The sequence below is a fragment of the Melopsittacus undulatus genome, chromosome 4, assembly GCF_012275295.1.
Source record: "Melopsittacus undulatus isolate bMelUnd1 chromosome 4, bMelUnd1.mat.Z, whole genome shotgun sequence".
Taxonomy (NCBI): domain Eukaryota; kingdom Metazoa; phylum Chordata; class Aves; order Psittaciformes; family Psittaculidae; genus Melopsittacus; species Melopsittacus undulatus.
In genome coordinates, this window is record NC_047530.1 from 73581105 (window position 1) to 73606666 (window position 25562).

The following is a 25562-nucleotide window of genomic DNA, read 5'->3' on the forward strand; positions in this document are numbered from 1 at the left end:
ACAACTCCCTGTCTCATCTGTTCTTTGTGTTGACAAAACCATAGCTGTTTACAGGTTAAAACGAGAACAAATATAATCTGTGCTGATTTTATACATATTTCTTCCCTCTTCCATCAGCTTAAATACAAAGCTGAATATGTCAAACAAAGAGGTCACTATGTTGGAGTTGCCAGCATGAGAGATGATCCAAAACTGGTGTGGTTTGAGCATGCAGGCGAGATCCAGAATGACAGACTGTACAAATCAGAATATCACAAGACAAAATCCAAAATTCACCTCCCTCCGGATATGGTGTCAGTTGTAGCAGCAAAGGAATGTCAGACCTTGGTCAGTGATATTGACTACCGCCAGTACCTGCATGAATGGACATGCCATCCTGACCAGAATGACTGTATTCAGGCAAGGAAGGCCTATGATCTGCAAAGTGATGTAAGTGATATCACATACGTATGTTCCAACCCCCCTGCCATGGACAGGGATGCCTCACAATAAACCATGTTGCCCAAGGCTCTGTCCAACGTGGCCTTGAGCGCTGGTAGGGATGGAGCATTTGCCACTTCTTTGGGCAACCTGTTCCGGTGACTCACCACCCTCACAGTAAAGAACTTCAGAAGAATAGAAATGTCACCCTGAACAGAATAATTTCTTTTCTTTTGTACTATCTTTTATCATTCAGAATATCTATAAGTCTGATTTGGAATGGCTTCGTGGCTGTGGTTGGATTCCTCTGGATTCAGTGGAACACAAGAAAGTTAAGAATGCACAGGAACTGATAAATAAGGTAAAAGAAAATATTTCAGCAGTTATACGATTAGGTCTTTCTCATGCTCAATGTTTAAGAAAATATTTCATCTCTTTGCAGAGAGCATATACAAAAGAAGCCCTCGATAACTTTTCCAATTATACCAGTGTGGTTGACACTCCCGACATTGTTTTGGCGAAGATGAACTCCGTCAATCAGAGTGATGTATGTACTTTAAAAGAACAAATATATATAGAAACTGCTATATTACTAGAATTAGGAGATGACTGAATTGCTTTTGTTAAGCTGTACTGTTTATGCATATACTTATGTATGCATGTGTATCCATATGGATGTTTCATTAATAATAGACTTTTACTGATGTAAATAAGTTTAATAAGAAGTGATATAAACAAACAACATGGTATAGTCAAAATAATTTAGCATTTTTCTGTAGAAGAATATAGCATGTCTCTTATTTAGAGTTTACAGGTTTTGCATGTGGTAGTTTAAAATTGAGTCCTGTTCTTGGTGAACAGCACTTAGTTGTACAGTACTAGTGGAGTTCTGGTGTTGCTACTAAGCTGTAGTGCTGATCAGTCAGTTGAATTTTACTACAATACTGTGTGGATTTTGTGGTGTGACGTACTCATGACATTTAGCTGTGTACTCTAGTAGCTGGAACTACAAACGTTACTGAAAATACGATAACAGAAAATGAATGTCTACTTCCAAGAGATGACACATTGGGAAAATTTATTTCTCCCATGGAATTAATGTTATGTTTGTTGTCTTTTATAGATAAAATATAAAGAAACGTTTAACCTTGAGAAAGGCCAGTATATTGGGTCCGATGATACTCCTGCGCTGAACCATGCCAGAGACATGTCCTTGCTATATAGTGATGTAAGATTCTATAAATACCTAACTAAGCTTAAATTTGTTTTGAAATGAACAGAATGTGAGGTGGACTTCAGAGAACTGTTGATTTTTTTATTAGTCTACTGGAGCACTGTGAAAGTTACTGAATCTCTCTTTTATTCATTTTTTCTCAGTTTGGATCATTGGGATAATTTCTTTCCTTTTTGAACTGGCCTCAAAGCACTGCTGTTGGGTGTTTGGAAGCAGTAATAGCAGTAGTAGAGTTTGTGTGACAGCAGTTTATAATTCCATCCAATGATATATTCTGAAACTACTAATGAAATTTACATTTTATTTTCTAAGAAAGGAAAATTGTAGATTGCTTACATTCATAAATTAATTTTTATTGGAAATCTTTATTTTTGAAAATGTGACTACTAATTCATAGAAGTAGGTGCTTCCTAAGTTAGTCTGAAAGTAAATATGTTTAATTTTTTTAAAAAATATGATGTATTAGAAAAGTGCCACTGACACAGTTAATGCTTTTAAAATATACAGTGGTTTTATTGGAATATTTTTCCCCATATTGAGCAGATATCTATAAAATTATCAATGTCTGTTCTATGCTGCACTTATAAACAAGAGTTTGTATCTACGTGTTGGATACTTGTATTACTCTGAGGAGAAATGCTGAATTCCAAATATAGTAAAGAAAGCAGAGATCATCTTAGATTTGTGCTCAGGTACCTTCCATTCTGTTTTCCTTAATCACACTGAATATGTATTCAAAATTAACATTCTTCGGTTACTTTACTGGCACAATTCAGTGACTATAAATTGTATGTGTGTATAAATGGCAAAGTCAGGTTTCTTTGAAAGTAATAATGGATTTTTAACCAAAACTTCTATTTGTTTTTGGTTTTGTTTTTGTCTAGAAACGTTATAAAAATGCTTGGGAGATTAGCAAACCCATTGGTTATTCTTTGGATGAAAAATATATTCCACTTGTTGGAGCAAAGCATGCAAACTACATAAATAGTGAGGTTAGTATGAATTCTCCTTTCTTTTCCTTTATTTTCCATATATATTGTTAGAATTAACTTTAAAATTTCCACATGAATATTTTGCAGCTTAAATATAAGGAAATATATGAGAAGCTGAAAGGCCATTACCTGGCTGGGAAGGAGATTGATGATTTCCCCAGTGTCATTCATTCACTAGCATTCCAGAAAATGAGGAGTGCGGTAAGGAATTAGCCTCACTGTAGTATTTTCCCATTTTCTTTATTTTAGCATGACATCTTTAATCATAATATATATACAATATATTACATATCTATAATATATATATTATATATAATACAATATATAATACAATATACAATACATATATAATACAATACCTAATAACATCAGTAAAAGTTTTTTCAGCATGTTTATGTTTCCTGGATGGTTATTTTGTTACATGGGTGAATAATTGAAATTGTTCAGGAGGTTAAGAAGAGATTTGCTTAGCTATTAGACATATTAGAATAGGGAAAAAAAAAACCAAAACATGTTTTCTATTTCAGTTTAAGAATCTGAACAGTAAGAAATAGTATATGACTTGGGATTCTTGTGCTTCACACATCTATATTAATAAAGTGTTAATTTTTAATTGAAATGGGAATAAAAGAACTGGAAAAGTGAAACACACATCTGGTGTTTTCTTACCATGGCACATGCAACATATCATGCAGGGCATAAAGTCAGTATAATCCCAAATTTTCTGTCTTCATTTGGGCAAGGAGATTTAACTAGATTACAAACATGTTTTGTAGCATGTGATTTTTTTAATCTTGAATTTGTGTTAATTTTTTCACAAGCTGTTAAATCTGTAAGTGGATAAGGTAATTCTTGTCCTTCTAGAATATCATCAGAATAAATGGTGATTAATTTAAGATTTCATTCTGTTGAATCCTGTGGGTGTTTAACTACTAAATATAGAAAGCATGCCTCGGATTATGCCATAACTTGTAACCTGTTAGAGTCAAAATTGTGCAGAAAACCACTACTCTCTCTTCTTGCCTTCTCCCCAATCTTTCCTATTTAGTTGGCCTACAGAAAGAATTATGAAGACACCAAAACAAATGTCCATATTCCAAGTGACATGATGAATCATGTGCTAGCCAAGAAGTGCCAATATATCCTTAGTGATCTCGAATACAAAACTTACTTCCATCAGTGGAATTGTTCACCTGAAGAAAATGATGTTATTCAAGCCAGAAGAGCCCAGGAAATTTTGAGTGATGTATGTGTTTGTTTGTTTGACATTTTAGCAGCCTTTCATGTATTTTTTTGCATGGTATTTTAATATAAAATACTTTAAAATGTCTTCCATGGTCTACAAATAATAAATTAATAACCATGGTCTTAGATTGCTGAGTAGCATAGTATCAAAAATTATGCTTTTACAGGGTTTGAGGGGGACATTTTGCTGGTCTGGTTATTTATTACTTATTTGTAAATTGGGAAAAAAAAAGTTAACATTATGGAACCTCAAAGGTCACTGCTGTCAGCACTTTATCTCTCTTTGACTGAATGAGATTGTATAACAAGCTTACAGTCTGGTTCATGCACATTGGTACAGTCAGAATGTCGCTGTACTGCAGTCATCATTAAGTATTGTAATTGGGATTGTTGTGATTTGCACATGGGCCAGGACAGCATCCACAATCCTTCTGGAAAAGACTTTATTCATTTGGCTTGTTTTGGTGCACAGGGTCTGAGCTGAGTGAATGACAAAATGAACCACAACACTTTTTCGTGTTACATAGCCAACAGTATCTCAGCTTGGGCCAACCAATCTTCCTAATAAAATGTGATGATGTGTTAATTGCTTAGCCCATTTCTGTACTGTATTATTTGGTTTAATATCTCTTGCAAATCCTGTGGGTAAAAATCATTCGGTCAAACTGAGAGATAGGCCATTCTTCTCTGTGCTCATATTTAAGCTTCCAAATAGATTGGAATTACTGAGGGAGCCTGGTTCAGATTCAGTGCTAACCTTCAGCATTGAATTTGCACAAGTGGAAGATGCTGAATATGGAGAAGAAAAACAAATACTACTGCATTCAAGCAGAAGGCAGATTTCTTCCTAACTTAATGGTCTGTTTTCTTCCATACAGGTAGTGTATAAAGATGATTTAAACTGGCTGAAGGGACTTGGATGTTATGTCTGGGATACGCCACAAATCCTGCAGGCTAAAAAATCATATGACCTCCAGAGCCAAGTAAGCTTGTTTTCCTCAAAAGTAAATATTTATAAGATTTTTTTTTCCTTCTATTTGTGATTCACTGGGACTGACATCTGTCTTAGTCCACAGCAGAATGGAGTAATTTCTATTACATCAGAATATTTTTTTTACAAACTATTATAATACACTCTTTCAGTTTCATCTGTGAAGATGTGATCACTTGTGTTACTGAAGGAGAAGAAAACAGGAGAATGGAAGGACAGCAAGATTGTAGGTTGTAACAGAGAGAAAATAACACTTTGTCTTTCTGTATGCCGTTGTGTGCACAAGATACCTCAGTGAGACATTTATGTTGGGAAAATGGTGTCTCCTGACTTGCTGATTGTACCTTTAGCCTATTAGATGCTATATGGTGATGTGCGATTTTCATTATTCCTTAGTTCATACTGGATATAAAGTATTTCTTCTCTATGGCCTGTCACTGTTGAAGTTGGTCTTAACTGGGCCAGAATCCTGGGTTTCAGTTGTCCAGAAGTGATTTTAAAGGAAGCTGAAAGGGAATTTCCTGGTCATTTTCAGCATTAATGTTTTGGTTTATTTCCTTAGATAAAATACACAGCTGCAGGAAAAGAGAATTTTCAGAACTTTGGAGTTGTTACTGACACACCTCTCTATGTGACTGCAGTGCAGAGTGCTATAAATGCCAGTGATGTGAGTCTCCCCACTTTTTCTATTCAGGCTTTTCCCGGGCTCCTTCTAAGAATTGAAACAACTAAACCTGTCTTTTGTCTTACAGGTGAAATACAAAGAAGATTTCCACAAAACTAAGGACAAGTATACAACTGTGACTGAAACAGTAGATTCTGAAAGAGTTAATAATTTGAAAAATCTCTTCAGCAATGTAAGAGTTTCTATTTATTTATTTATTTATTAAGGTGCTACTACGTGGGATTTTTGTTTATTTTGTTAATTTAATCTGTTTGAAGATAAATGTTCAAACATGAAATTTATCAAAGCTAGTGGTAGCCCTCTGCATTTCTTGAATGTGTAGAAGAAGCTGTATTTCAGGCAGAGGTCATATTTTTTAACTATAGCTCCAGTCTTGTCAGAATAGAATCATTAATAAATGGATTCCCTGAAGAAAATTCCACCTGAACAAAATTCAGACCTTGTACGAGAATGGTCATGAATAGTTAGAAAGCATTTTTGTCATCCTTTTTGTGCATTGTCAAGATTAAACTAGTGCACAGCATCTTGATAGTAAGTAATAGTTACAGTGTATATATAAAAACTGAAGTGGTTTTGATTTCTGTTTGTTGGTTGTTACTCAGGAGAAGAATTTTTCCACTCACAGGTACTTTCTATTTCCCCACAGAATCTCTACAAGAAAGCTTGGGAAAAAGTGAAAGCGACTAGCTATGCAATGCCCTCTGATGCTGTATCCCTAGCACGTGCAAAAGAACTGAAGCATAATGCTAGTATTGTAAGTGAATAAAATACTTTCTTCATGCCTTGCAAGTACTATAGGTTATCATTAAAAAAATCCAAAAAACAAAACAAATCATAACTTCCATTTTTGATTTAGATATAGTATGTAACTGTAAATAATAATTTTTCTGTGCTAAGTATTTACCTCAAAAGTTAGATAGTCATTTGCTTCTTTTCATAGAAAATGAAATAGTAATAGAAATGTTTTCTTGAAATTTTTTTTTCTAGTTTAAATTTCATAATCATCCAGGTCAGAAAAGCACCAGAAGTCTTTAAGTCATGCTTTACCAAGTATAGAAGGACATAATCTTATGCTTTACTGAACTGAGGCTCACGAGTGATTACTTTATTCATTAATCTTTAAATGAAACAGCTGGAACAATAAATTAGTAGCTTATTCTACATCTATTGATTTTTAAAGTCTTCTAGCCAGCCTTTGTTATTTTTGCAACATGATAGTTATGTGCTTTCTTTGCCATTTAAAATAAAATTAAAAACCAAGATCCTGCTTTAAAGGTTTTCTCTGCTTGTTGGACTTAACTAAATATTTTGCTTAATGGTAAACTTTGTTTCGAAAATACAGTTGACTCATTGGAGTGAGTTATTTGTTGCCTTTATTTGCATCTGCTTAGGTAAAATACCGGGAAGAATATGACAAGTTTAAAGCACTGTACACATTACCCAGGGGTGTTGAGGATGATCCCAATACAGCAAGGTGCCTTCGAGTTGGAAAGCTTAATATTGATGTAAGTGTTGTTTTCTGATGTGTCTTTTCCTGATAAAACCATACTTATCTCAGAAGAGGTTACTCAAAGAATCCACATGCCTTCATTCAGATGCCACATTTCCACATGCATTTGGCAGTGTTCAGTATTTGCTGAATTCTGTCATAAATTTACGAATGTCTTTTCAAGCCTGTGTCTTAACTATTAAATTGCCTGCATGGATAAACCTTTAGTGTGACAGTTTATGTATAAAATGCAGCACTACATGGTCTGCCTCCTTTTAACATGTGTGTACAATGAAAATTTGATAAAGCATTGTGAAATTGTTAAGATACTGCAAATTATTTTTAGAGTACGCACAATGTTAATTTTAGTCATAGCCATTGAGTGATTGCTCTCTCACTAATACTCCATGAAAATAATAATTTTCAAATTTATCAACACTTAATACTGCAGATTATTTGTCAGCATTATTAATGTACTGGTTTAACTCTGCAGCGTCTGTACAAGGAAGTCTATGAAAAGACTAAAGCCAAAGTCCACATTATTCCAGACATGGTAGACATAATTTCTGCTAAGGATGCACAGAAGAAAATCAGTGAAATCGATTACCGCACACATCTCCATGACTGGATCTGTCTACCAGATCTTCAAATCAATTCCCATGTTCGGAAAGTAACAGATCAAGTCAGTGATGTAAGTTCACAAGTCGTGTTTGTGGCTCACTTTTAAAAGAGATTCTTGCATTTACACTCTCTTGGAGGAAATGACTTAGCAAAAGCTTAGTTGGAGCACTCTGAAGTTGCCACTTGAATCTGTTACATTATGCACTGATAAACAGCAACTGCATCATGTTTTTGTAACACCTAAGTGCATAGTTGATGTGGCTTAATATGCATAATTTCAGTGTTGTCAGTGTACACATTGGGTCATAACATTGCAGTTCTAAAGGTTCAGCTATCCCTGTCTTAAATTGTCCTTTATTATTTAGTTGCATAAGGTGTGGAAACTTTGGAACTTTGAGAAAATCCTGGTGGTGTGACACTTCCATGCACTTGCCTTGCACAGATCAGTGCTGTAGATCAGCAATGATCTATCAGTAAACCATTGCCCAGTAGGATATGCAAGTATGATTTTAAAGAATTATTGGGTTTTTTTATTTATTGGCTGAATTGAAACAATGAAGAAAACTTAAATTCCAAATGAAATTGTTTTGATTTTCTCAAACAAACAAAAAAAAAAGGTAAAAATACTGAATGTTTTACTTGCCATCTTTTGACAGTTGTGTTTCGGACTGATTTAGCAATAAGAGATTAGATCCTAGTGGAAGTCTTACAGATTGTTGCTTTGCTCTGATACCTTAGGTAATATACAAGGATGATCTTAACTGGCTGAAGGGTATCGGCTGCTTTGTTTGGGATACTCCTGAAATTCTCCATGCCAAACATGCCTACGACCTTCGCAGTGATGTGAGTGGATACACTGGTTTTACTTCTAGGTTTTTTCACTCCACTGTATTAAAATCATGGAGTAGCTTTATTCTACCCCAGATATAGTCTGGAAAATGTTCTCTATCCTTCTCTACTGAAGTATTCATTAAATAATCATAAATGGTTATTTAAACCTTACTGCTCTAGAAGTATATATTGTCAGGATACATCTCATTCAAGACTTCTATTTTAATACTTCTTGGAAAAAGTGAAATAGAAAAGAAATACTGTTTTAAGTGCTGCTTAAAGTATTAATGCTTCATTCAGAAGCCTTGAAGTAAAGCAGAAGTGATGCAATTTTATTTTTTTTTAAATGTCTTTTGATATTGATTTTATTATTTTTTTTGTTTTCCCCTCCTCTCAAGATCTTAGGACATATCCTTAGTTTATGATTAAGCTGTTTGAATGGGAGAATAACTATTCTGGGTTTTGAGAATGTATGTCCTTTCCCAAATCCTGTATCAGAAGTGTGCTGGATATTTATCACACAGTATATATGCCTATTCTATGAATGAATATTGATATTTTCTAGTATTCCTTGATAAAACTTTTCTGCTGATCTTATCTAGTGAGTTGCCATGTTCATTTATTCAGCCAGAATTTCAATACACTTCCTCTTTAAATGCTGATTCACTAATACAATAGTTCATTAATAAATAGTAAATATAACAAATATAATAATATATTACATTCCATTAGCAATGACTAGCCATACTAATTAAAGCTCTTGAATTTCTCTTTGCAGATTAAGTACAAATCTAAGGCAGAAAAGATGAAGAATGACTACACTGTGGTCACAGACACTCCTGTCTATGTCCAGAATGTTCTCAGTGGCTTGAATTTAAGTGAAGTAAGTGTTTGTATCACCCTTCAACCCCAATATTGTGTATAACATTATCTCACAAGTTCTAGAAATGGAATTTTTATCCCATTTTTAAATAATTTAATTTTAATAATTTAATCATTGCTGGTTGTATATAACTCATTGCCTATGCCTTTATTAAGATGTGAGAACACAATCACTAAAATCATTAATTGCCTGAATCAAAAAAACTAATCAATTTTTTTTAGGAGAAATTCCTGTATGTGTGCGAACAATACATACCGAGATAAAACATTATAGTTACGACTCTCTTCTGATTGCTTTTTCTTTTTTCTCAGGCTGTCTATCGTAGTGCATATCTGCACAATGTTAAAGGAAAAATGATTCCTACTGATAAAACAGTAGATTTGGAGCGGGCGTATCATGCAAACAAAATACAGAGTGAAGTAAGTATAAAACTTTGTGGTCCACAGGGTTTCTGATATCTAAAAAGAAAATTCTTTGAAAGTTAACACCTGCCTTCAGCTTTTCAGACAAAGAAGGTAGATTTCATTGGTCTAAATGAAAATGGGGAAATGTCCTCATTTAACCTACAAGTATGTGTTATAATGCAGACGTAGGGGAAATCACTTGCCAGTTGCAATGACAAGATTTCCTATGCAACCAATTAATGCTCTCAAATACTACACACAGTTGTCACAAACTCTCTCTCTTCTGTTGCAGAATTTGTATCGCTGGGCTGGTGTGAATGCTCTCCCCACTGGATACAGCCTTCCCACGGACACCCCCAGCTTTCAGCATGCTAAACATGTCCAATACATTGGAAGTGATGTAAGTCATGTACTAAGCCCTTCACAACATGAGTTGCAAGGGAATATTTGATGCTTGTCCTCTATGAGCCCACAGCTGTGACACTTATTTCTCAGATATGAGACTGCTTTTCAGAGAGCAGCAAGAGTGGGGTAGTTTCATTGTGGATGCCTGAGCCAGGAACTGAAGGTGACCATGACATAGGCAGTGACCTCATCAGCTGGGGAGAGGTCCCACTATACCTGAATGGGGTAGGCAGAGCAGGGTGCTGGTAACACATTGCATCAACAGTCTCAGACAAGGGGAGGAACCAGGGTCAAGGTCCACCCAGAGGGTTCCAGTCAGGAGCTGTGGGAAATGGCAAAGATTGGAGACAAGCTATCTACCACATAGATCCAAGGTAAATCCAGGAGACAGGGCTAGAACCATGTTACTGACAACTTAGGACCAATAGTGTTTGTCTTAGCAGAATTTAAATATTGCCAAACCCCATAATTACCTGAAGTAATTACTATCAAAATACAAATTTTCTGAAGGAGATGCAAATATCTTATTAGATGTAAGAGACATTTAAAACATTATTAAAAATAATTATGTGTATTGAACTCTGATATAGCTATATCTCACTTGTTTATCTCTAAAAATCTGACTCTTTACACTGCACAAACTCCTAGAAAAACTGCACTGTAAGTAGAATCATGATCAAATTTAGTTTCTATATGTTTTGTTCCTTTTTCCACTTTATAGTTGAAATATAAAGAAGCCTATGAACACATGAAAGCTAAAGGCTATACTCTGGGTCCTAAAGATGTTGGGTTTGAAAATGTGAGGAAAGTGAATCAAGTCATTAATGAGGTATGGTAAATATGTTTATTTACTTATGTTTCATTTGTAGTGACCAAAATATGAGTAAAGAGAGTTGTAGGATCCCGGTTCTTCAAGGTTTTTAGGAGCTGTGTAGGCAAATATCCATCAAGAAGGGTAAGGGATCATTGATCCAGGCTTGGAGCCAGGCTGTATGGCTTTTTTAAGGTATTTTACAACTGTAACTTTACATAATTCTGTAAAACTGTTACCATAATATAAAATCACTTGCAGCCTTATTTTATTAACTGATCTGCTGCTACTTAAGTTGTATAGAAATTATATCTGTATGACACTGGGTCTTGATAGTTCTAGATTTTTATATATATATACTCAGTTCTTTGATCATTGGCTTTAATAGGATGAAAATTAAACATCAAAGATTTAAGATGTCAGATTCTCTATGTATTAGAGATGCTATCTAAAACAATTGTGGAAAATCTTTGCTTGTTAGGAAATAGTATGCTTGCTCCCTTTCCTCTAGTAGTTATGCAATACCTAGCAAAAACCCTTTGCCTTATAAAAGAGGTCTTTACTCTGCCAAGCTGCTTACCATTTTAAGTTTTTAAAATGTAAAATGCTGTCTTCTTTGATACAGAGGTTGTATCGGGCAACATACCACAAGTACAAGGATAAGATTCATACCACTCCAGATACACCACAAATCCGTCAAGTCAGAGCAACACAGGAAGCTGTCAGTGATGTATGTATCTTTCTAACATAACCAGAAGAGATTTAGAATATTCAGCATGACCAAACATGAAATGCTGTTTTTCCTTTGTCTTTCAGCTGATCTACAAGTCAGATTTCTTTAAGATGCAGGGACACTTGATTTCCTTGCCATACACTCCTCAGGTGTTGCACTGCCGCTATGTTGGGGACATCACAAGTGATGTAAGCAACATCTTTTAAGATACCTACTATTTGAATGCAGCACACCTAATGCTTTATATTGAGAGTGGAATTTGTCTTCTGTCATTTGTATTCTGTTCTGTAATAGATAAATGCTTTGTCACTGTGTTCAGAGACTGATTAATGAAATTATCCCAAAAGTTAACTCTGGAGTTTTGTTTTTGTAATTGCCTCAGAATAAATACAAAGAAGATCTGAAGTGGTTGAAGGGCTTGGGCTGCTTCCTGTATGATACTCCTGATATGGTCCGTGCTCGTCAGCTGCGTAAGCTTTGGGTAAGGTTTTATTTCTGAGAACCATGTATAACAGCAACTGGTTTATTTACAAGCATGCTGTATACTTCCAGGAAGTTAAGTACATGAAAATGAGTAAAGACTTATGACAGAATTTCCTATCATAAAGCTATTTAGTAATTTCAAAGCACTGTTAGGTTACACTGTAAAATTTTCTTTACTACCAAGAATAATAAAAGCTTCCTAAGTAATAGTGGTTTTCTTTTTCCAGTCTAATTATATATACACTGATACTGCAAAGAAGATGTGGCCTAAATGCAACTTAGTATTGGATACTCCTGGATACAGAGCTGTTCAGGAACTAAAAACCCATTTGAGTGAAGTAAGTTCTGTATTCGTTTTACACATATTTGTTAGCTATAATTAAGTTTGGCCCTTCCCACTGTTTTTTTTTTTTAAATATGTTAGGTGTTATAATTGCAAAGCTGTGATTGTTCAGCTGCTGAATGACCATATGCAACAAGAAATAATGCATGGACCTGTCTCTTTCCAGCTGGTTTATAGAGCTGCAGGCAAGGAGCTGAAGACAAAATACACTTCCATCCTTGATACACCTGACTTCTTGAGAGCCAAGCAAGGACAGAAAATACAGAGCCAGGTGAAAAATTTGTTCTGATTAAAAAAAACCCAAACAAACCAAACCAAAACAGTCAGGGTATCCCTCTTAATATACTGTTAAAGTACAGCAAAATCTTTCCAGGCCATTTTAAAGCCATGGAGAATTACTAAAAAGGACATCTATAATGACTGTTCCTCATTGTTCTGTGGCTATGAATTTTTGTGTTGACCATGTCTCTTTAATATAGGTGTTCAGCTTTGTTTATGTGAAATAGAGCACTGAACTCTGGTTCAAATTCTCTAAACTTCTGACTTCATTAAAAGCCATAAATATTTTTATTGACCTGCCTTTATTCATCATTTTTTTATTTATATTCTAGCTCGTTATCTGACTTCCTGATATTGTGGAATTTTTAAAGTTGTAGAACAAAATGAAGGTACTCATGAGAGAAAAGCAGACCTTATGGATACTTTTATTTAAACCTAGGTCTGCATATAGGGCAGAGAGGTCATTAATGTCACATGTATCTGACCTCATAGCAGCCTTCCAGGGGACGCTGGTGAGGGACTATTCATTAGGGACTGTAGTGATAGGACAAGGGGTAATGGGTTGAAACTTAAATAGCAGAGGTTTAGATTGGATATAAGGAAGAAATTCTTTACTGTTAGGGTGGTGAGGTACTGGAATGAGTTGCCCAGGGAGGTAGTGAATGCTCCATCCCTGGCAGTGTTCAAGACCAGGTTGGATGAAGCCTTGGGTGATATGGTTTAGTGTGAGGTGTCCCTTCCCATGGCAGGGGGTTGGAACTAGATGATCTTAAGGTCCTTTCCAACCCTAACTATTCTATGATTCTATGATTCTTGGTTTGTAAGCATGTTACTGGCAGTTACAGAGCATCAAGAGTACTGCTACAGAAAGGTGAACCAAGATAGCATGGAAGAGGAAAGGGCAAAATATTTTTTCCTGGAATAAGTTGTGTGGTCATGTACACATTATGAACTTACAGGCATTTTTCAGAGAGATAAGGTAAAACTTAGTTAAAATGTATTTTTTTCTTTGTTTTTGTTTTTTTCTTGCTTCAGTACCTGTATGTGGAACTTGCCACAAAAGAGAGACCCCATCATCATGCTGATGGTCAGACACCAGCCTTTACACATGCTAGGAATATAAAGGACATGGTCAGTGAGGTAAGATATAGGGATTCTTTTTGTTCGGTACTGCTATACTGAACTGTTTCAAAGTTCTATTTCTAATTTCAAGTCTTAAATCTGTTTATCCTTCATTTAGTTGTCTGTCTCTTATGCTTAAGTTCCACATTTCTTTTTTAAGTTCTGGTAAGATATTACACTTTTTAAATGTGTTTTAGTATTTTATAAGATACCTGCTTTTAAGTGCTTTTTTGCAGAATCTGAGGTACATTGGCTGCGAGACCAGGAAGAACCTAGAACCAGCCAACTGGCTGAGCTTGTTTCCCACAGTTTTGACAGAAACACTTTGCAAGAATAACTCTGTGCACTCACAAAGCGCCCCTGGGTGTTACTGTAACATCAGATTAGCAAATGCTTCTAATATTAAAGGTACATCTTTTTCCTTTTGCTGTCTTTCTTAGAAAAAGTATAAAACCCAGTATGAGAAGATGAAGGACAAATACACGCCTGTCGCTGACACACCGGTCTTAATCAGAGCCAAGAGAGCATACCTCAATGCCAGTGATGTATGTAGTCTGTGAACACTTCCAATGCTGTTTTTTTTGTTGTTGTTGTTTCTTTACAAAAAGAACAGAAAAAGGATCAAAGGGGAACAATTATGCAGAGCATAGGCCATCTCACTGTGGGTCATCAACTAGGTCACCCCATTTTCATGTACATTTCCATTTGATATTACAGAGATTATTATGTTTTTACTTGATGTCACTGAAATGCTTTTTTTCATTTATTGTAATTATTTTTCATTTTCTATTGCACTGCAGTGTGGTTTACAAAAAGAAGGAATAGATTTAAAGTAATTTGCTTACACATAAAATCTCCGAATAGTGCAGACTGGATTGAAATGATTGATGCTGGAGCTAGGATAGAATGTCTTTTGTCAGGTATTTTCATCTCAGATTTGTGTGAGAAGTAAAGTTGCACATCACTGAGAGTGTGCTCATTTTTTAATTTAGAAGTAGATTAGTGAGAAAAATTATCTGCACATTAGGTTACTAAGGTGAAATTGATCTTTCCTTCAAACGTGTAGTAATGCTCTGTGATTTAAGGCAATAGCTAAATGTACTCAACTCATTCATGAGATCTTTGCTATGTATTTCAGACTGCATGTTGTATTCTGAAAGCGTATGTGCTAGGCTGGTGTTTTGTTCTAGTGATAAATCTTACTGCTCTCTTAAGAATGATTTTTAAATACTGCACAGTAGCATCCCAGTTCTTTTGCACTACTGAATTTCTCCTCCAAGAAGGTCTTTCTCCAAAGTAGGATTAGTGGGAAAGCAGGTTTTTTATGCCAAAAGTGGCACTTTTGCTGTTCTTGAGAGTAGTCCCATGATACATGGATAATTTTTTTCTTGGTCTTCAGTCTGAAAGTGAAATGCATGAAGTGTTGCTTTAGATGTACTGACTCCTTTTTTTCTCAAATTTTCACCATAAATCTTGTTCAAATTACAATTGATAGTAGGCAATTGGAGCTTCTTAACAATATAATATATTGTTTTCTATGTTGTTTTTCTTACCAGTTGCGCTACAAAGAAACCTTTGAGAATACTAAGGGCAAATACCACACAGTGAAAGATGCTTTGAATATAGTCTATCATCGAAAGGTCACCGATGATATTAGCAGTGTATGTATCCAACATTCTCATTCCTAATTAGTGTTTGTCATTTAATAACCTAGAATATGCCATTAATGCTATCATTCTATTTAGGTGTGGCAAATAATTATAAAATATGGTCAACACTGTTAATACTGACTTCTTTCTTTCTTTTAAATATTGTGCACTTGATTTCCTTTGATATTACAAAGGTGAATGTAAGTTAATCTCATTTCCACTGGTTTAGTTCTGGTGTTTTACAAAAAGAATTGTCTTGAAACTGCATGGTCTGGAGTGTTCTCTCCTAAAATTGTTTTTCCTTTGTTCTTCAATTTTCTTTGTAGGTGAAATATAAGGAAAATTACATGAGCCAGTTAGGAATTTGGAGATCGATCCCAGACCGACCAGAGCACTTCCATCATCGCATAGTCACGGATGCTATTAGTGATGTGAGTTCACTTACTTCCCAGATGAGAAATGTTGAAAGTTAGAAGCAGGTTTCCAAAACGAAAGCCAGCTCTTGTTTCTTAAGAAAGAGAAGGCAGCTGAAATTTTTTAAGTGATTCACACTTTCACCATGTGGCTCTGTGAAATGAAGGAGCAAATCAGATGGTCCATCTGCTTTTGAAATTACCAGAATAGTCTTAATGAATTTCATTTGTGTTTGCTTAGATTTGTTTGTTAACCCTTTAACAATTGTACACATCTGTGCATACACAATAACTCTGTAATTGTACAAGAACAAATGTCTTTTAATTCACACAGGAACTCCACTAGCTGATGATAGGTTAGGAATGTGAATAATCTGAGTCCATCAGAAAAATATGAGTAACTGTAACATATTTTACAATGGAATAATTATGGATGTAGCTCTGTTTGCTGCACCTTGTGTTGAGGTACCATTTCAGCATTGTTCAGCTGTAACTTGGTGCTGCTTAAAACTGGATAATTTTCTTTTCTAAAGGTTAAGTACAAGGAAGACTTATCATGGCTCAGAGGCATTGGCTGTTACGCATGGGATACTCCAAGTTTTGTTCTGGCAGAGCAGAATAAGGTGCTCTACAGTGGGGTAAGTAAAAAAAAGTCCGAATTGTTACTAGATGTTTTGTGATATTTGCTATATTATAGATATATTTTTTCACAGGAGAATCCAGTTCTGACCTAGATGTTGATATGTTGTATTTATGGTAGAACTTAATATAGCATCAAAAATTTCAGTAAAAGAAAACAGTATAAAAAAAAAATAGAGGCAAAATGATCTTTTACTTACCCCCTCTGTTCTTTGCAAGGCTATCAGTTCCATAGTAATTTTTCTAGTGATTCTAAGTCTAGCTTTAAAAAGATGAAGACCTGAAATTTCCATTTCTTTCTTGATGTATTAGTTCCATTCTGCAAAATACTGCATTTACAACTAATTTTTATTTGTAGATATGTAAAATGCATTTATGGGATAATTCTGCCATAGTTTTGCTGTAGGTTGTTTCAAAATTATACATTTTATTGCTTTTCCCTTCTTTGGATTAACATTGGAATGGGTTTTTGTGTGTGTTTTTTTTTTTGTTTTTCTTCCAGTGTAAGTACAAGGAGATGTTTGAGAAGACTAAGTCTCATTTTAAGTATGTAGCTGATTCTCCAATTAATGAGCATTTTAAATTTGCAACTCAGTTGAGGGATATGGTAAGTGTTGAAGATTCCCATAGAGTCTCATACTGACATAGTAAGTAGGTATATGTGAATACCAAGCTAAAGGTTGATATTCCTTATGAAGTTTTATATAAAATATATTCAGGCTTAAAGATGTTTTAAGGTCAGACTAAATCTGTGAAAGACAAGGTTGTTCTTAGTGTCTGAGTGCTAGGACAGGTCAGGTTTACAGTCCCTAAAAAGTGAAATCCTAACCCCTGTTTCATTATTTTGTCATTGCAAAGAGACTTCTCCTTTGCTGACAGGTAAATACATGGTAATGTAAATAATGCTACTTGCCTAGTAACAGTGATTGTCATGTGAAAAAGGTGTAGAGAGAATTACAACTTCTTTTCTGAAACATTGAAAAAAAAACTTCATTAGTGTTGGGAAGATAATATTATGCCTGAAGTTACCACATCTCTCGTTTCAGATATTTTGCCTTGAATTCTCCCACTTTATCACTTACTTTTGCTTTTCTCCTGCAGTGCTAAAGAAACAATAAGAAACAATAAGCACAACATAGTAGCAAAAAGGGGTTAACGAATGCCCCTGTGTTTAAAATCAGCAATGGAGTTTCTAGAAGTGTGGTACTCCCACAGGACAAAGCCCATTGAAAAGCATGGTGTTCTAGATGAATTCTCATCAGCTTGGAGCTGGTATACCATACCAGAGTCTGATGCTTTTCATTAAAGCAGTGTATAATTAGACTCTCACATCTTGAGATATGATCTTGATATGTTATGCTTTTTCACCAAATATTATGTTAAATTGTTTACCTGTCAGTGAATGCATTACAGTATACGTGTTCTAGGTAAGAAAAACGGTTTCACAACAGATACCATTCCAGTACCATTGCTATAATTTCACACTCAGTTTGATAAGCAGTGAACTGGAGTTTCTTATGGAAGATTGTTAGTATTCAGTCTCAAATCAAGAATCTAGTTCCATAAAGGGTTGCTTCTACAATTACTTTTCCTGAAAAAGTAAGTCATAAAATGGCTTACTGAAGAGTGGTGGTTATAGAATATAGGTATCCTTAAAATGTAGATTAGGCCTTCCAGTGGAAATTCAGAAATGCATGTACTATTTGCAGATATTTCCTCTTTTTGTTGTTACGTTTGTTTGTTTGTTTCATATATATATTTCTCTTTTGGATATGAACTTCAATCACAGCCTTTAAATAGTTCATATAAAGAGATTTCAATGGTTAGAACTGTAAACTCTGGGTCTTGACTTCTAATTTGTTACAACGTATTATATTATTCTGAGCAGAAGTTATATAAAGCTGCCTATGAGAAGCTCAAGGATAAGTACAGTGTTATTGTGGATGATCCTAAGAACCTCCTGGCCAAGTGGGCAACTACATTGAGCAGTCAGGTACTGTGGGAGCACTGTGATGTTGTGATGTTTTAGTTCATTTGAACAGACAATCTTTGTTTGCTACCCAAAAAGAATTAGTACTTTTTGAGTGAGCTAATTTCTACTGTATGTACTTTGGTATGTTGTGCATCAATTGACATCAGGAATGTAATGCCTCTTAAAGTCATTGGAGAGGTTTTAAAAAACAAATACACTATTGTGCATCTGTTTTTTATTACCTCTCTTTTGATGACTTTTACAAGCGCTATCTTCTTACTCGTATCTAGATGAAACAACAGTGACATATTTGGCTTTGAGTGCCCTCACATTAATCTAAAATTTACTCTTTTCTTCCCAAAATAACTTTTGTAATTTTCTTAATGGGATAGTATGCAAATCTTTTATTATATACTCTTGACATTAATTACATAGATGTAAGTTGTATGCACATCTGTAATACATACATATATACAGTACCTTGCCTAACTCTCTCCACTATCAAGGTGCCTGGGATCTAGAGCTGTATTGCTGTTCATGGTGTTCACAAGTCTCTCTTGTGCTTCATTGCCATTTGCACTCTGCCTGACCTGCATGTTCATCTGGATTGATTTTGTGTTATGATGTGTTGTTTTTATGTTATTATATAAAGATTTATGTTTTGTTTGTCACAGTCCTGTTTCAAAAGCATGGTTTTATTTTTTGATGCAAGACAGAGCATGAAAGTTCTTTATTAAAAATGTGTTCTACTATCTTCCACCTGCCATCAGGCTATGATGCATTTCCATTCTCGCTGTACAGTTTGTTCTCACTGAATTCTGTGAAAACAGGTTTAGAGTCTTGAGTAGTGCAAGATGATATTTAAGAAAGACATTATCAAGACAAAAATCCCGTTACAGAAGCCTTTAAAGTATCCTGGCATTATGATATATTCAGTGAATGTTTTTAACTTCTGTTTTGTAAAATGTTTCTAATTATTATTTATTATTCTAATTAATATTTTAAAATGAGATATTGTCCAGTTATGAATTTTAAGTCAGTGGTCTGTTGAGATTGCATTTTTTAGCTCAATCCTGGAGATACAGAATAGAAGTGAAGCAGCTTGAAAGAAACATAAAGTTAATCACATGAATAGATAAGCAGCCTCTTAAGGAAATAAGGGGTTTACAGAGTTTCAGTTATTGTGCATATTTGGCTTTCATTGGCTTTGGTGGAAGGATTTTGCAATTTTTTGTGTGAATATAAATGTATCTCCTGAAGATGTTCTGTCTCGGTTTGTGTGGTTAACATACAATCTTTCCCAATCACCAGGTTCAATACAAAAAGGACTATGAAAAGAAGAAAGACAAGTACACTATGGTTGTAGATACTCCAGAACACTTAAGGACTACAAAAGTCAACAAACAGATTAGTGATGTAAGTGTGGTCAGTCCTTCTCAAGCATACCTCCTTCTCTCATACCTTTGAAGAGGGATAATTAACAAGATGGCATTTACAGTAGTCCATTATCAGATGTTCCTCATCTTAATTTTTTTCAATCTTGATGCAAAGACTGTCAATAAATAATAGAATCTATAATTAATGTCTTCAGATTATTTACAAGTTGGAATACAACAAAGCGAAGCCAAGAGGCTATACTACAATCCATGATACACCTATGTTACTGCATGTGCGCAAGGTGAAGGACAGAATAAGTGATGTAAGTAAATCATCTGTGTCCATGGTGTCAAAAAGACACATAATTAAGTTTTTACTTTGATGTGAAATGTTTATAACCCATAAGTAGCAATGTAATCAAAAATAGCTTCTTGCTAGAGTGTAGTTAATTTTATTTTCATGAAAGCTGTCTATGCATTCAATGCTTTGTCAAAATACACAGCAGAATATGAAAGTATTCAGGAAGTTTTCCATGTAATGTTCTTCTGTGGATCTTGAAACATTTTTGATGGGGTAGAACAGTCCTCACTAGTAACAAAAGCTATGAGCTAGAGCTGGTATCTAATTAAAGCATGGATTCAGGGAGTTTGTTTCTGGGTTTTCTTCCTCTATTGGCCAGTGGCTTTTGTGGAGCCTTGTATAAGGTTCTTAATACATTACTGTGTTTATTCATTTCTTCTATGGATACTATGGATACGTAAGGTAAATATTGTGATCTAAAATAAATATGTGTTTTGATTATGGGGCAGTGGAAGGCTAAGAAGAGAGAGAAAGGAAGATGAAGTGGAGAGAATATCACAAGATCTGGGAGTCCTGGTCCTAAATCCTCCTGCTACCCAGGCTTTCTCTCTGACATTTGTGGTGTTGTTTCTTGAATATCCGTAAATAAAATAAGGATAGTAGCAATTCTGTAATTCAATATAGTACCACAAGAATATATACTACAAGAAGCATGGAAGTTATTCACATGCTACATGGATGATCTATATAATGAGTCAATCTAGGAGGAAAAAATAACATGTTGTGCAGTTACTAAAGTGGATCAATAAGAGACAAAGGTGTCCAAAAGTGATCTGTGAATTGACGTACATTTTTTCTGTTCCAAACTGAATGCTGAATTTGATATTCTATGCAGGAATTTTCAAAAAGCAATGATTGTGCCTATCAGAAGATAAGGTTTTTTTTAAAGCATTTCTATTAGGTGTCCAAAACTAGAAAAGGGCAGAATTACTGTTCATGTACAGGTTTTGCCAAATCTTTGTGCTTCATGGTGAGTTATACCTGCTACATTTTCTATTAAGAGAGAACTGCAGCTGAAGAGGACCCTTCTTTCAGGCAAATGGTTCATACTAAGTTGTATTGTTATTATTTCTTTTTCTTTTGTTAGGATTTTATCTTGTCATGAGCAGTTTTAAATATTATGTTTTTATATTCTGATGCTTTCCTTGTTTATGATATTATCTTTGTGAACATTTTTTGTTTGTCTTTCTTTAGCTGAAATACAAAGAAATGTATGAGAGGAATAAATCTCACTGCAATGTCGTAGCGGATTCAGTTCATATTAAGACTCCCAGGCATGCTTACAAGCTAAACAGCAATGTGAGTTCAACTTTAGTAATACTTTAATTTTGGATAATGTTTGATACTGGCAACAGAGACCATAAGAAATTATTTTCAGTTCTATTGAATTTTTTTTTGAGCTTGGATGTTGCTTCTAATTCTTATGCTGATTAAATAAAATATATTTTATTTCATACTAAAGGGTGCACTCATTCAAGTTGTTCCTCGAGGTCATTTGAGGTCTTTGTATGTCACACATGTATTGTTCTCCTAGTTTCCCTGACAGACTTAACTGTCCCAGAAATTCTCTGTGATCTTGTTTTGTAGACTAAGTAAACTCTTCATGGGAAGCTCTCCAATGTTTTCCATTATTGATGGCCCAACATCCACTTCAGTAGGCAAAGAACTGAAAACACTAGCTTTCTTCAAAGTCTTGACATATTTTCAGTTGTTCATATTCGTTCATAAACGGACTCCCCCTAGATTGTACATGATTCAGAGGAAAGCCTTAGTTTGATGTAGATGCACTTTCTTACTTCTTTTCTCTTTAACTGGTACAGACTGAAAGAGAATTTGCATCTGCATGAATGTCATGTGTAAGTACACAACTTCCAATTAACTTCCTTTTTTCTTGTTGTTTCCCTATAAACAGCTGGATTATAAAAAGAAATATGAAGCAGCCAAGGCTCATTGGCACTGGATTGCTGACAGGCCTGACTTTGTTCAAGCAGCGAAGTCATCTCTGCAACAGAGTGATGTAAGAAAATCAGAACAAACTGCATACCCCCTTTCTCGACATTTCTTATGTTCGTAATAATAATAATAATAATAGAAGATTTGAAACTCTGCTTTATGTTTTGTTTTTTCTTCCTGCAGTATGAGTACAAACTGGACCGGGAAATCCTAAAGGGATGTAAACTCTCCGTCACAGATGATAAAAACACAGTATTGGCCTTAAATAATGCCATCTTGGCGAGTGATGTAAGTACTTGAAACACTCTTTTTTTTGTTCTACTAGAACTTACTATCTGAACTACTTTATTGAAAATATGATTGGATTAAGAATGAAGCTTTGAGAAGTTGTTTTCAGTCTCACTTCATTATTTGATTTGACTTATTTCATTAACAATTTGGCAAAATCTGAAAAAATTTGGTCTTGTAAATGTCACTGGCCTAGTTCATGGATTACAAAAGTACTCAAAGTTAGCATTGGCTGAACACCCTAGACAGTTGACAAATCTCTGCATTCCTGTTATTTAAATGCAAATAGTGTGAAGAAAACAAGAAAAGCTGCATGTGTAACTTGTGCATAATACTAAGTATCTTTAATAATTCCTAACAATATATGAACAGTTAATATTCAATATATTAATATTAATAAAATTCTGAGGGAGAGCTATAGGAATATATAGACTGGAATAAATTTATCCTGCAAAACATCAAAATATGGGATTTTCTATAAATTTTTGCACTAACAAGCAAGCACAACGATCAGAATTTCTTTTTCAATTACCAGAAGACAAAATGCACATTTGCTTAAAATGATATCTTTTCTTCTCACTAGATAAAGTACAAAGAGAAGCACAACAAAGCTCGAGGGTCATACCTTGTGGTTCCAGATACACCTCAGATCCTCCTGGCTAAGAATGTCAGCTCTCTTGTATCTGAGGTAAAATACCAGGGAGCTATTTGTTCATATTAAGTATATCCTTTTAACATGGGGGGCAGAAGAGAGCCGGACTTGCAATGTTGTGAGGTTTTTTTACCTATTTTTATTCTGTGCTTTCAGAACAAATACAAAGAGCACAGCAAGAAGCAGCTTCCACACGGATCTTACACAACCCTGCCAGAGACACGAGACACTGCTCACGTGAAAGAGGTGACCAAGAATGTCAGTGAGGTAAGTAACTACTGTGTTAACAATTTGTGGTGAGATTATTACCTGCTGTCTGTAAATGATTAGACACTTGCATGATCTAGTATGCATGCAATACATTCAGAGTCTCATCATAAAATGCCAAGGAGTCAGAAAAGATTAATTCTGACTAGAAAGAGACTTTAACTTTAGAGCTAAACACATTTATTGGGTTTCTGTTGAAATACTTTGGAGAAAAGTAGTGAGTTGGAGTGCTAGTGGGTGCCCTTCATTCAGATTTTATTTTTCATAGAACAGAATTTTAAGTACATTATCTCCAAATAGCAAGCTTTTGTAATCTAAAGTGCAAGTCATGACCAAATAAAAGAAGCTGGGACCATACATTTTGAGACTTGGGGAGGCTGTATTTTGTCTGTCTTAACAGTTTCAGTGTGTCTATTTCTAAGTTTTAGTAGCATTTACCTCCATGTGAGTTAAAAAAAATCATACCTGACTCTTTCTGTTCTTAACAGACAAACTATAAAAAGAAGTTTGTGAAGGAGAAAGGCAAATCTAATTATTCTGTCATGCTGGAGCCTCCTGAAGTGAAACATGCCATGGAAGTTGCTAAAAAACAGAGTACAGTAAGTTTGGTTTTTGCCAGCTGATGTTGATTAAATTTTCTTACACAACATAATTTATGAAAAGACAAGACAAAGTTCACATACTCCTGATTTCCTTCCAGCCTCCACGTTCAGGTGTAGTTTTGACAGATAATGGTGCAACAATTTACAAATGTAAAATTGCACTGAAATAAAGGATTTCTTCTCAAATCATATTTCTACTTAATCACATGGTAGTATTTAAAACAATCAAGTGCAAATCAGATCTGACTTTTCTTTTATTCCTTTAGACAGAATTGTGTATGCGTAATTCTTTGTTTCTAGGCAGCTTGCAAAAAAGTTTCCAAAACCCTTTCCCTGGGAAATTATTTAAAAAAAAAAACAAACCACAAACATACAAACCCCATGCACTTTACTAGCAGCATTGCTGTGTCATTAATAGATATATTCTTCATGAGCAAGCCTCAGTAATTTTCTTTCCTCTTTCTATCATCACGGATTAGATTGAATACAAGAAAGATGCCAAGTCAAAGCTCCACTATACACCTATTGCAGATCGACCAGATATTAAGAAAGCAACTCAGGCTGCCAAGTTAATTAGTGATGTAAGTGGTTTTTAAGTCTTCTGTATAATTTCTTGTCAGTAATTTTACTACTAAAACCAGTGTCAGTGAAATAATTAAAAGGGAATGCCATCAAGACTAAACTATACTGTTTTTTCTTTGTTAGATTGAATATAAAAAGCGTGGAGAAGCTGGCATTGGTGTAAGCATGCTAGGACGTCCAGATATTGAACTGGCAAAGGAGGTGTCCAAGCTAACTAGTCAGGTAATAATAAAAAGTTTGTTAAACTTTGAAGCAATGAGAGAAATGTGACATGGTATTAATTTACAGAGTAATGTTAATATTGTAGCTGAAATTATTTCTAGTTAGGGAATAAAGGAATATTTCAAAGGGAATAAGTTAAACAAAAAATGAAATTCCAATGCAAAGTATTTCTTTGGTAAATAAACTTTTCTACTGACTTAGTAAATATCAGTAATAGAGTTATACAATCTCCTTAAAATGATGCCATGACAAGATCTTTTAAATACTAAGGCTAACATGTTAGCCATGTTATCTTTTTTTTTATTATTTATTTTTTCTGTTTATTGTCTTTAGAAGAAGCAGCTTTTTCCCCTAACTCTTATTGTCTATCCTTCCTGAGGTGGACATTAACCCTTATTCTTTTACTTTGTGCCTTTAAAAGAATCTTCTGGCTTCTGAAATTAATGTTACATTAACAGGAGCTTGCTTACTTCTATACAACGGTCACATTCTCCAGACAGTCCAAATTATATGCGTGTTATTTTTTGTGACAATTTTTTCTGCCAGGACTTCAGTTCAACTTGTTTCTTTCTCAACACTTCATGTTTTAATCCTGTAATTGTTTGCATTTCTGAT

The 25562-nt window shown here is 34.7% G+C and overlaps 1 protein-coding gene across 1 annotated transcript in view; it reads left to right on the forward strand.

Annotated features, from left to right (window-relative positions):
* Positions 1-25562, forward strand: part of NEB (nebulin) — a 121293-nt gene that overhangs the window by 66820 nt on the left and 28911 nt on the right. The window contains exons 71-110 of the mRNA XM_034061660.1: positions 118-429; positions 677-781; positions 863-967; positions 1544-1648; positions 2539-2646; positions 2734-2847; positions 3695-3892; positions 4770-4874; positions 5445-5549; positions 5635-5739; positions 6214-6321; positions 6959-7072; positions 7550-7747; positions 8416-8520; positions 9287-9391; positions 9703-9810; positions 10088-10195; positions 10922-11029; positions 11637-11741; positions 11828-11932; positions 12127-12225; positions 12455-12565; positions 12737-12841; positions 13885-13989; positions 14412-14516; positions 15528-15632; positions 15947-16051; positions 16567-16671; positions 17175-17279; positions 18561-18665; positions 19956-20060; positions 20236-20343; positions 21576-21680; positions 22294-22398; positions 22518-22622; positions 23206-23310; positions 23431-23541; positions 24030-24140; positions 24623-24724; positions 24849-24947. Coding sequence (XP_033917551.1) covers positions 118-429; positions 677-781; positions 863-967; positions 1544-1648; positions 2539-2646; positions 2734-2847; positions 3695-3892; positions 4770-4874; positions 5445-5549; positions 5635-5739; positions 6214-6321; positions 6959-7072; positions 7550-7747; positions 8416-8520; positions 9287-9391; positions 9703-9810; positions 10088-10195; positions 10922-11029; positions 11637-11741; positions 11828-11932; positions 12127-12225; positions 12455-12565; positions 12737-12841; positions 13885-13989; positions 14412-14516; positions 15528-15632; positions 15947-16051; positions 16567-16671; positions 17175-17279; positions 18561-18665; positions 19956-20060; positions 20236-20343; positions 21576-21680; positions 22294-22398; positions 22518-22622; positions 23206-23310; positions 23431-23541; positions 24030-24140; positions 24623-24724; positions 24849-24947 — 4632 coding nt within the window. The remainder of the gene's footprint in view (positions 1-117; positions 430-676; positions 782-862; positions 968-1543; positions 1649-2538; positions 2647-2733; positions 2848-3694; positions 3893-4769; positions 4875-5444; positions 5550-5634; positions 5740-6213; positions 6322-6958; positions 7073-7549; positions 7748-8415; positions 8521-9286; positions 9392-9702; positions 9811-10087; positions 10196-10921; positions 11030-11636; positions 11742-11827; positions 11933-12126; positions 12226-12454; positions 12566-12736; positions 12842-13884; positions 13990-14411; positions 14517-15527; positions 15633-15946; positions 16052-16566; positions 16672-17174; positions 17280-18560; positions 18666-19955; positions 20061-20235; positions 20344-21575; positions 21681-22293; positions 22399-22517; positions 22623-23205; positions 23311-23430; positions 23542-24029; positions 24141-24622; positions 24725-24848; positions 24948-25562) is intronic.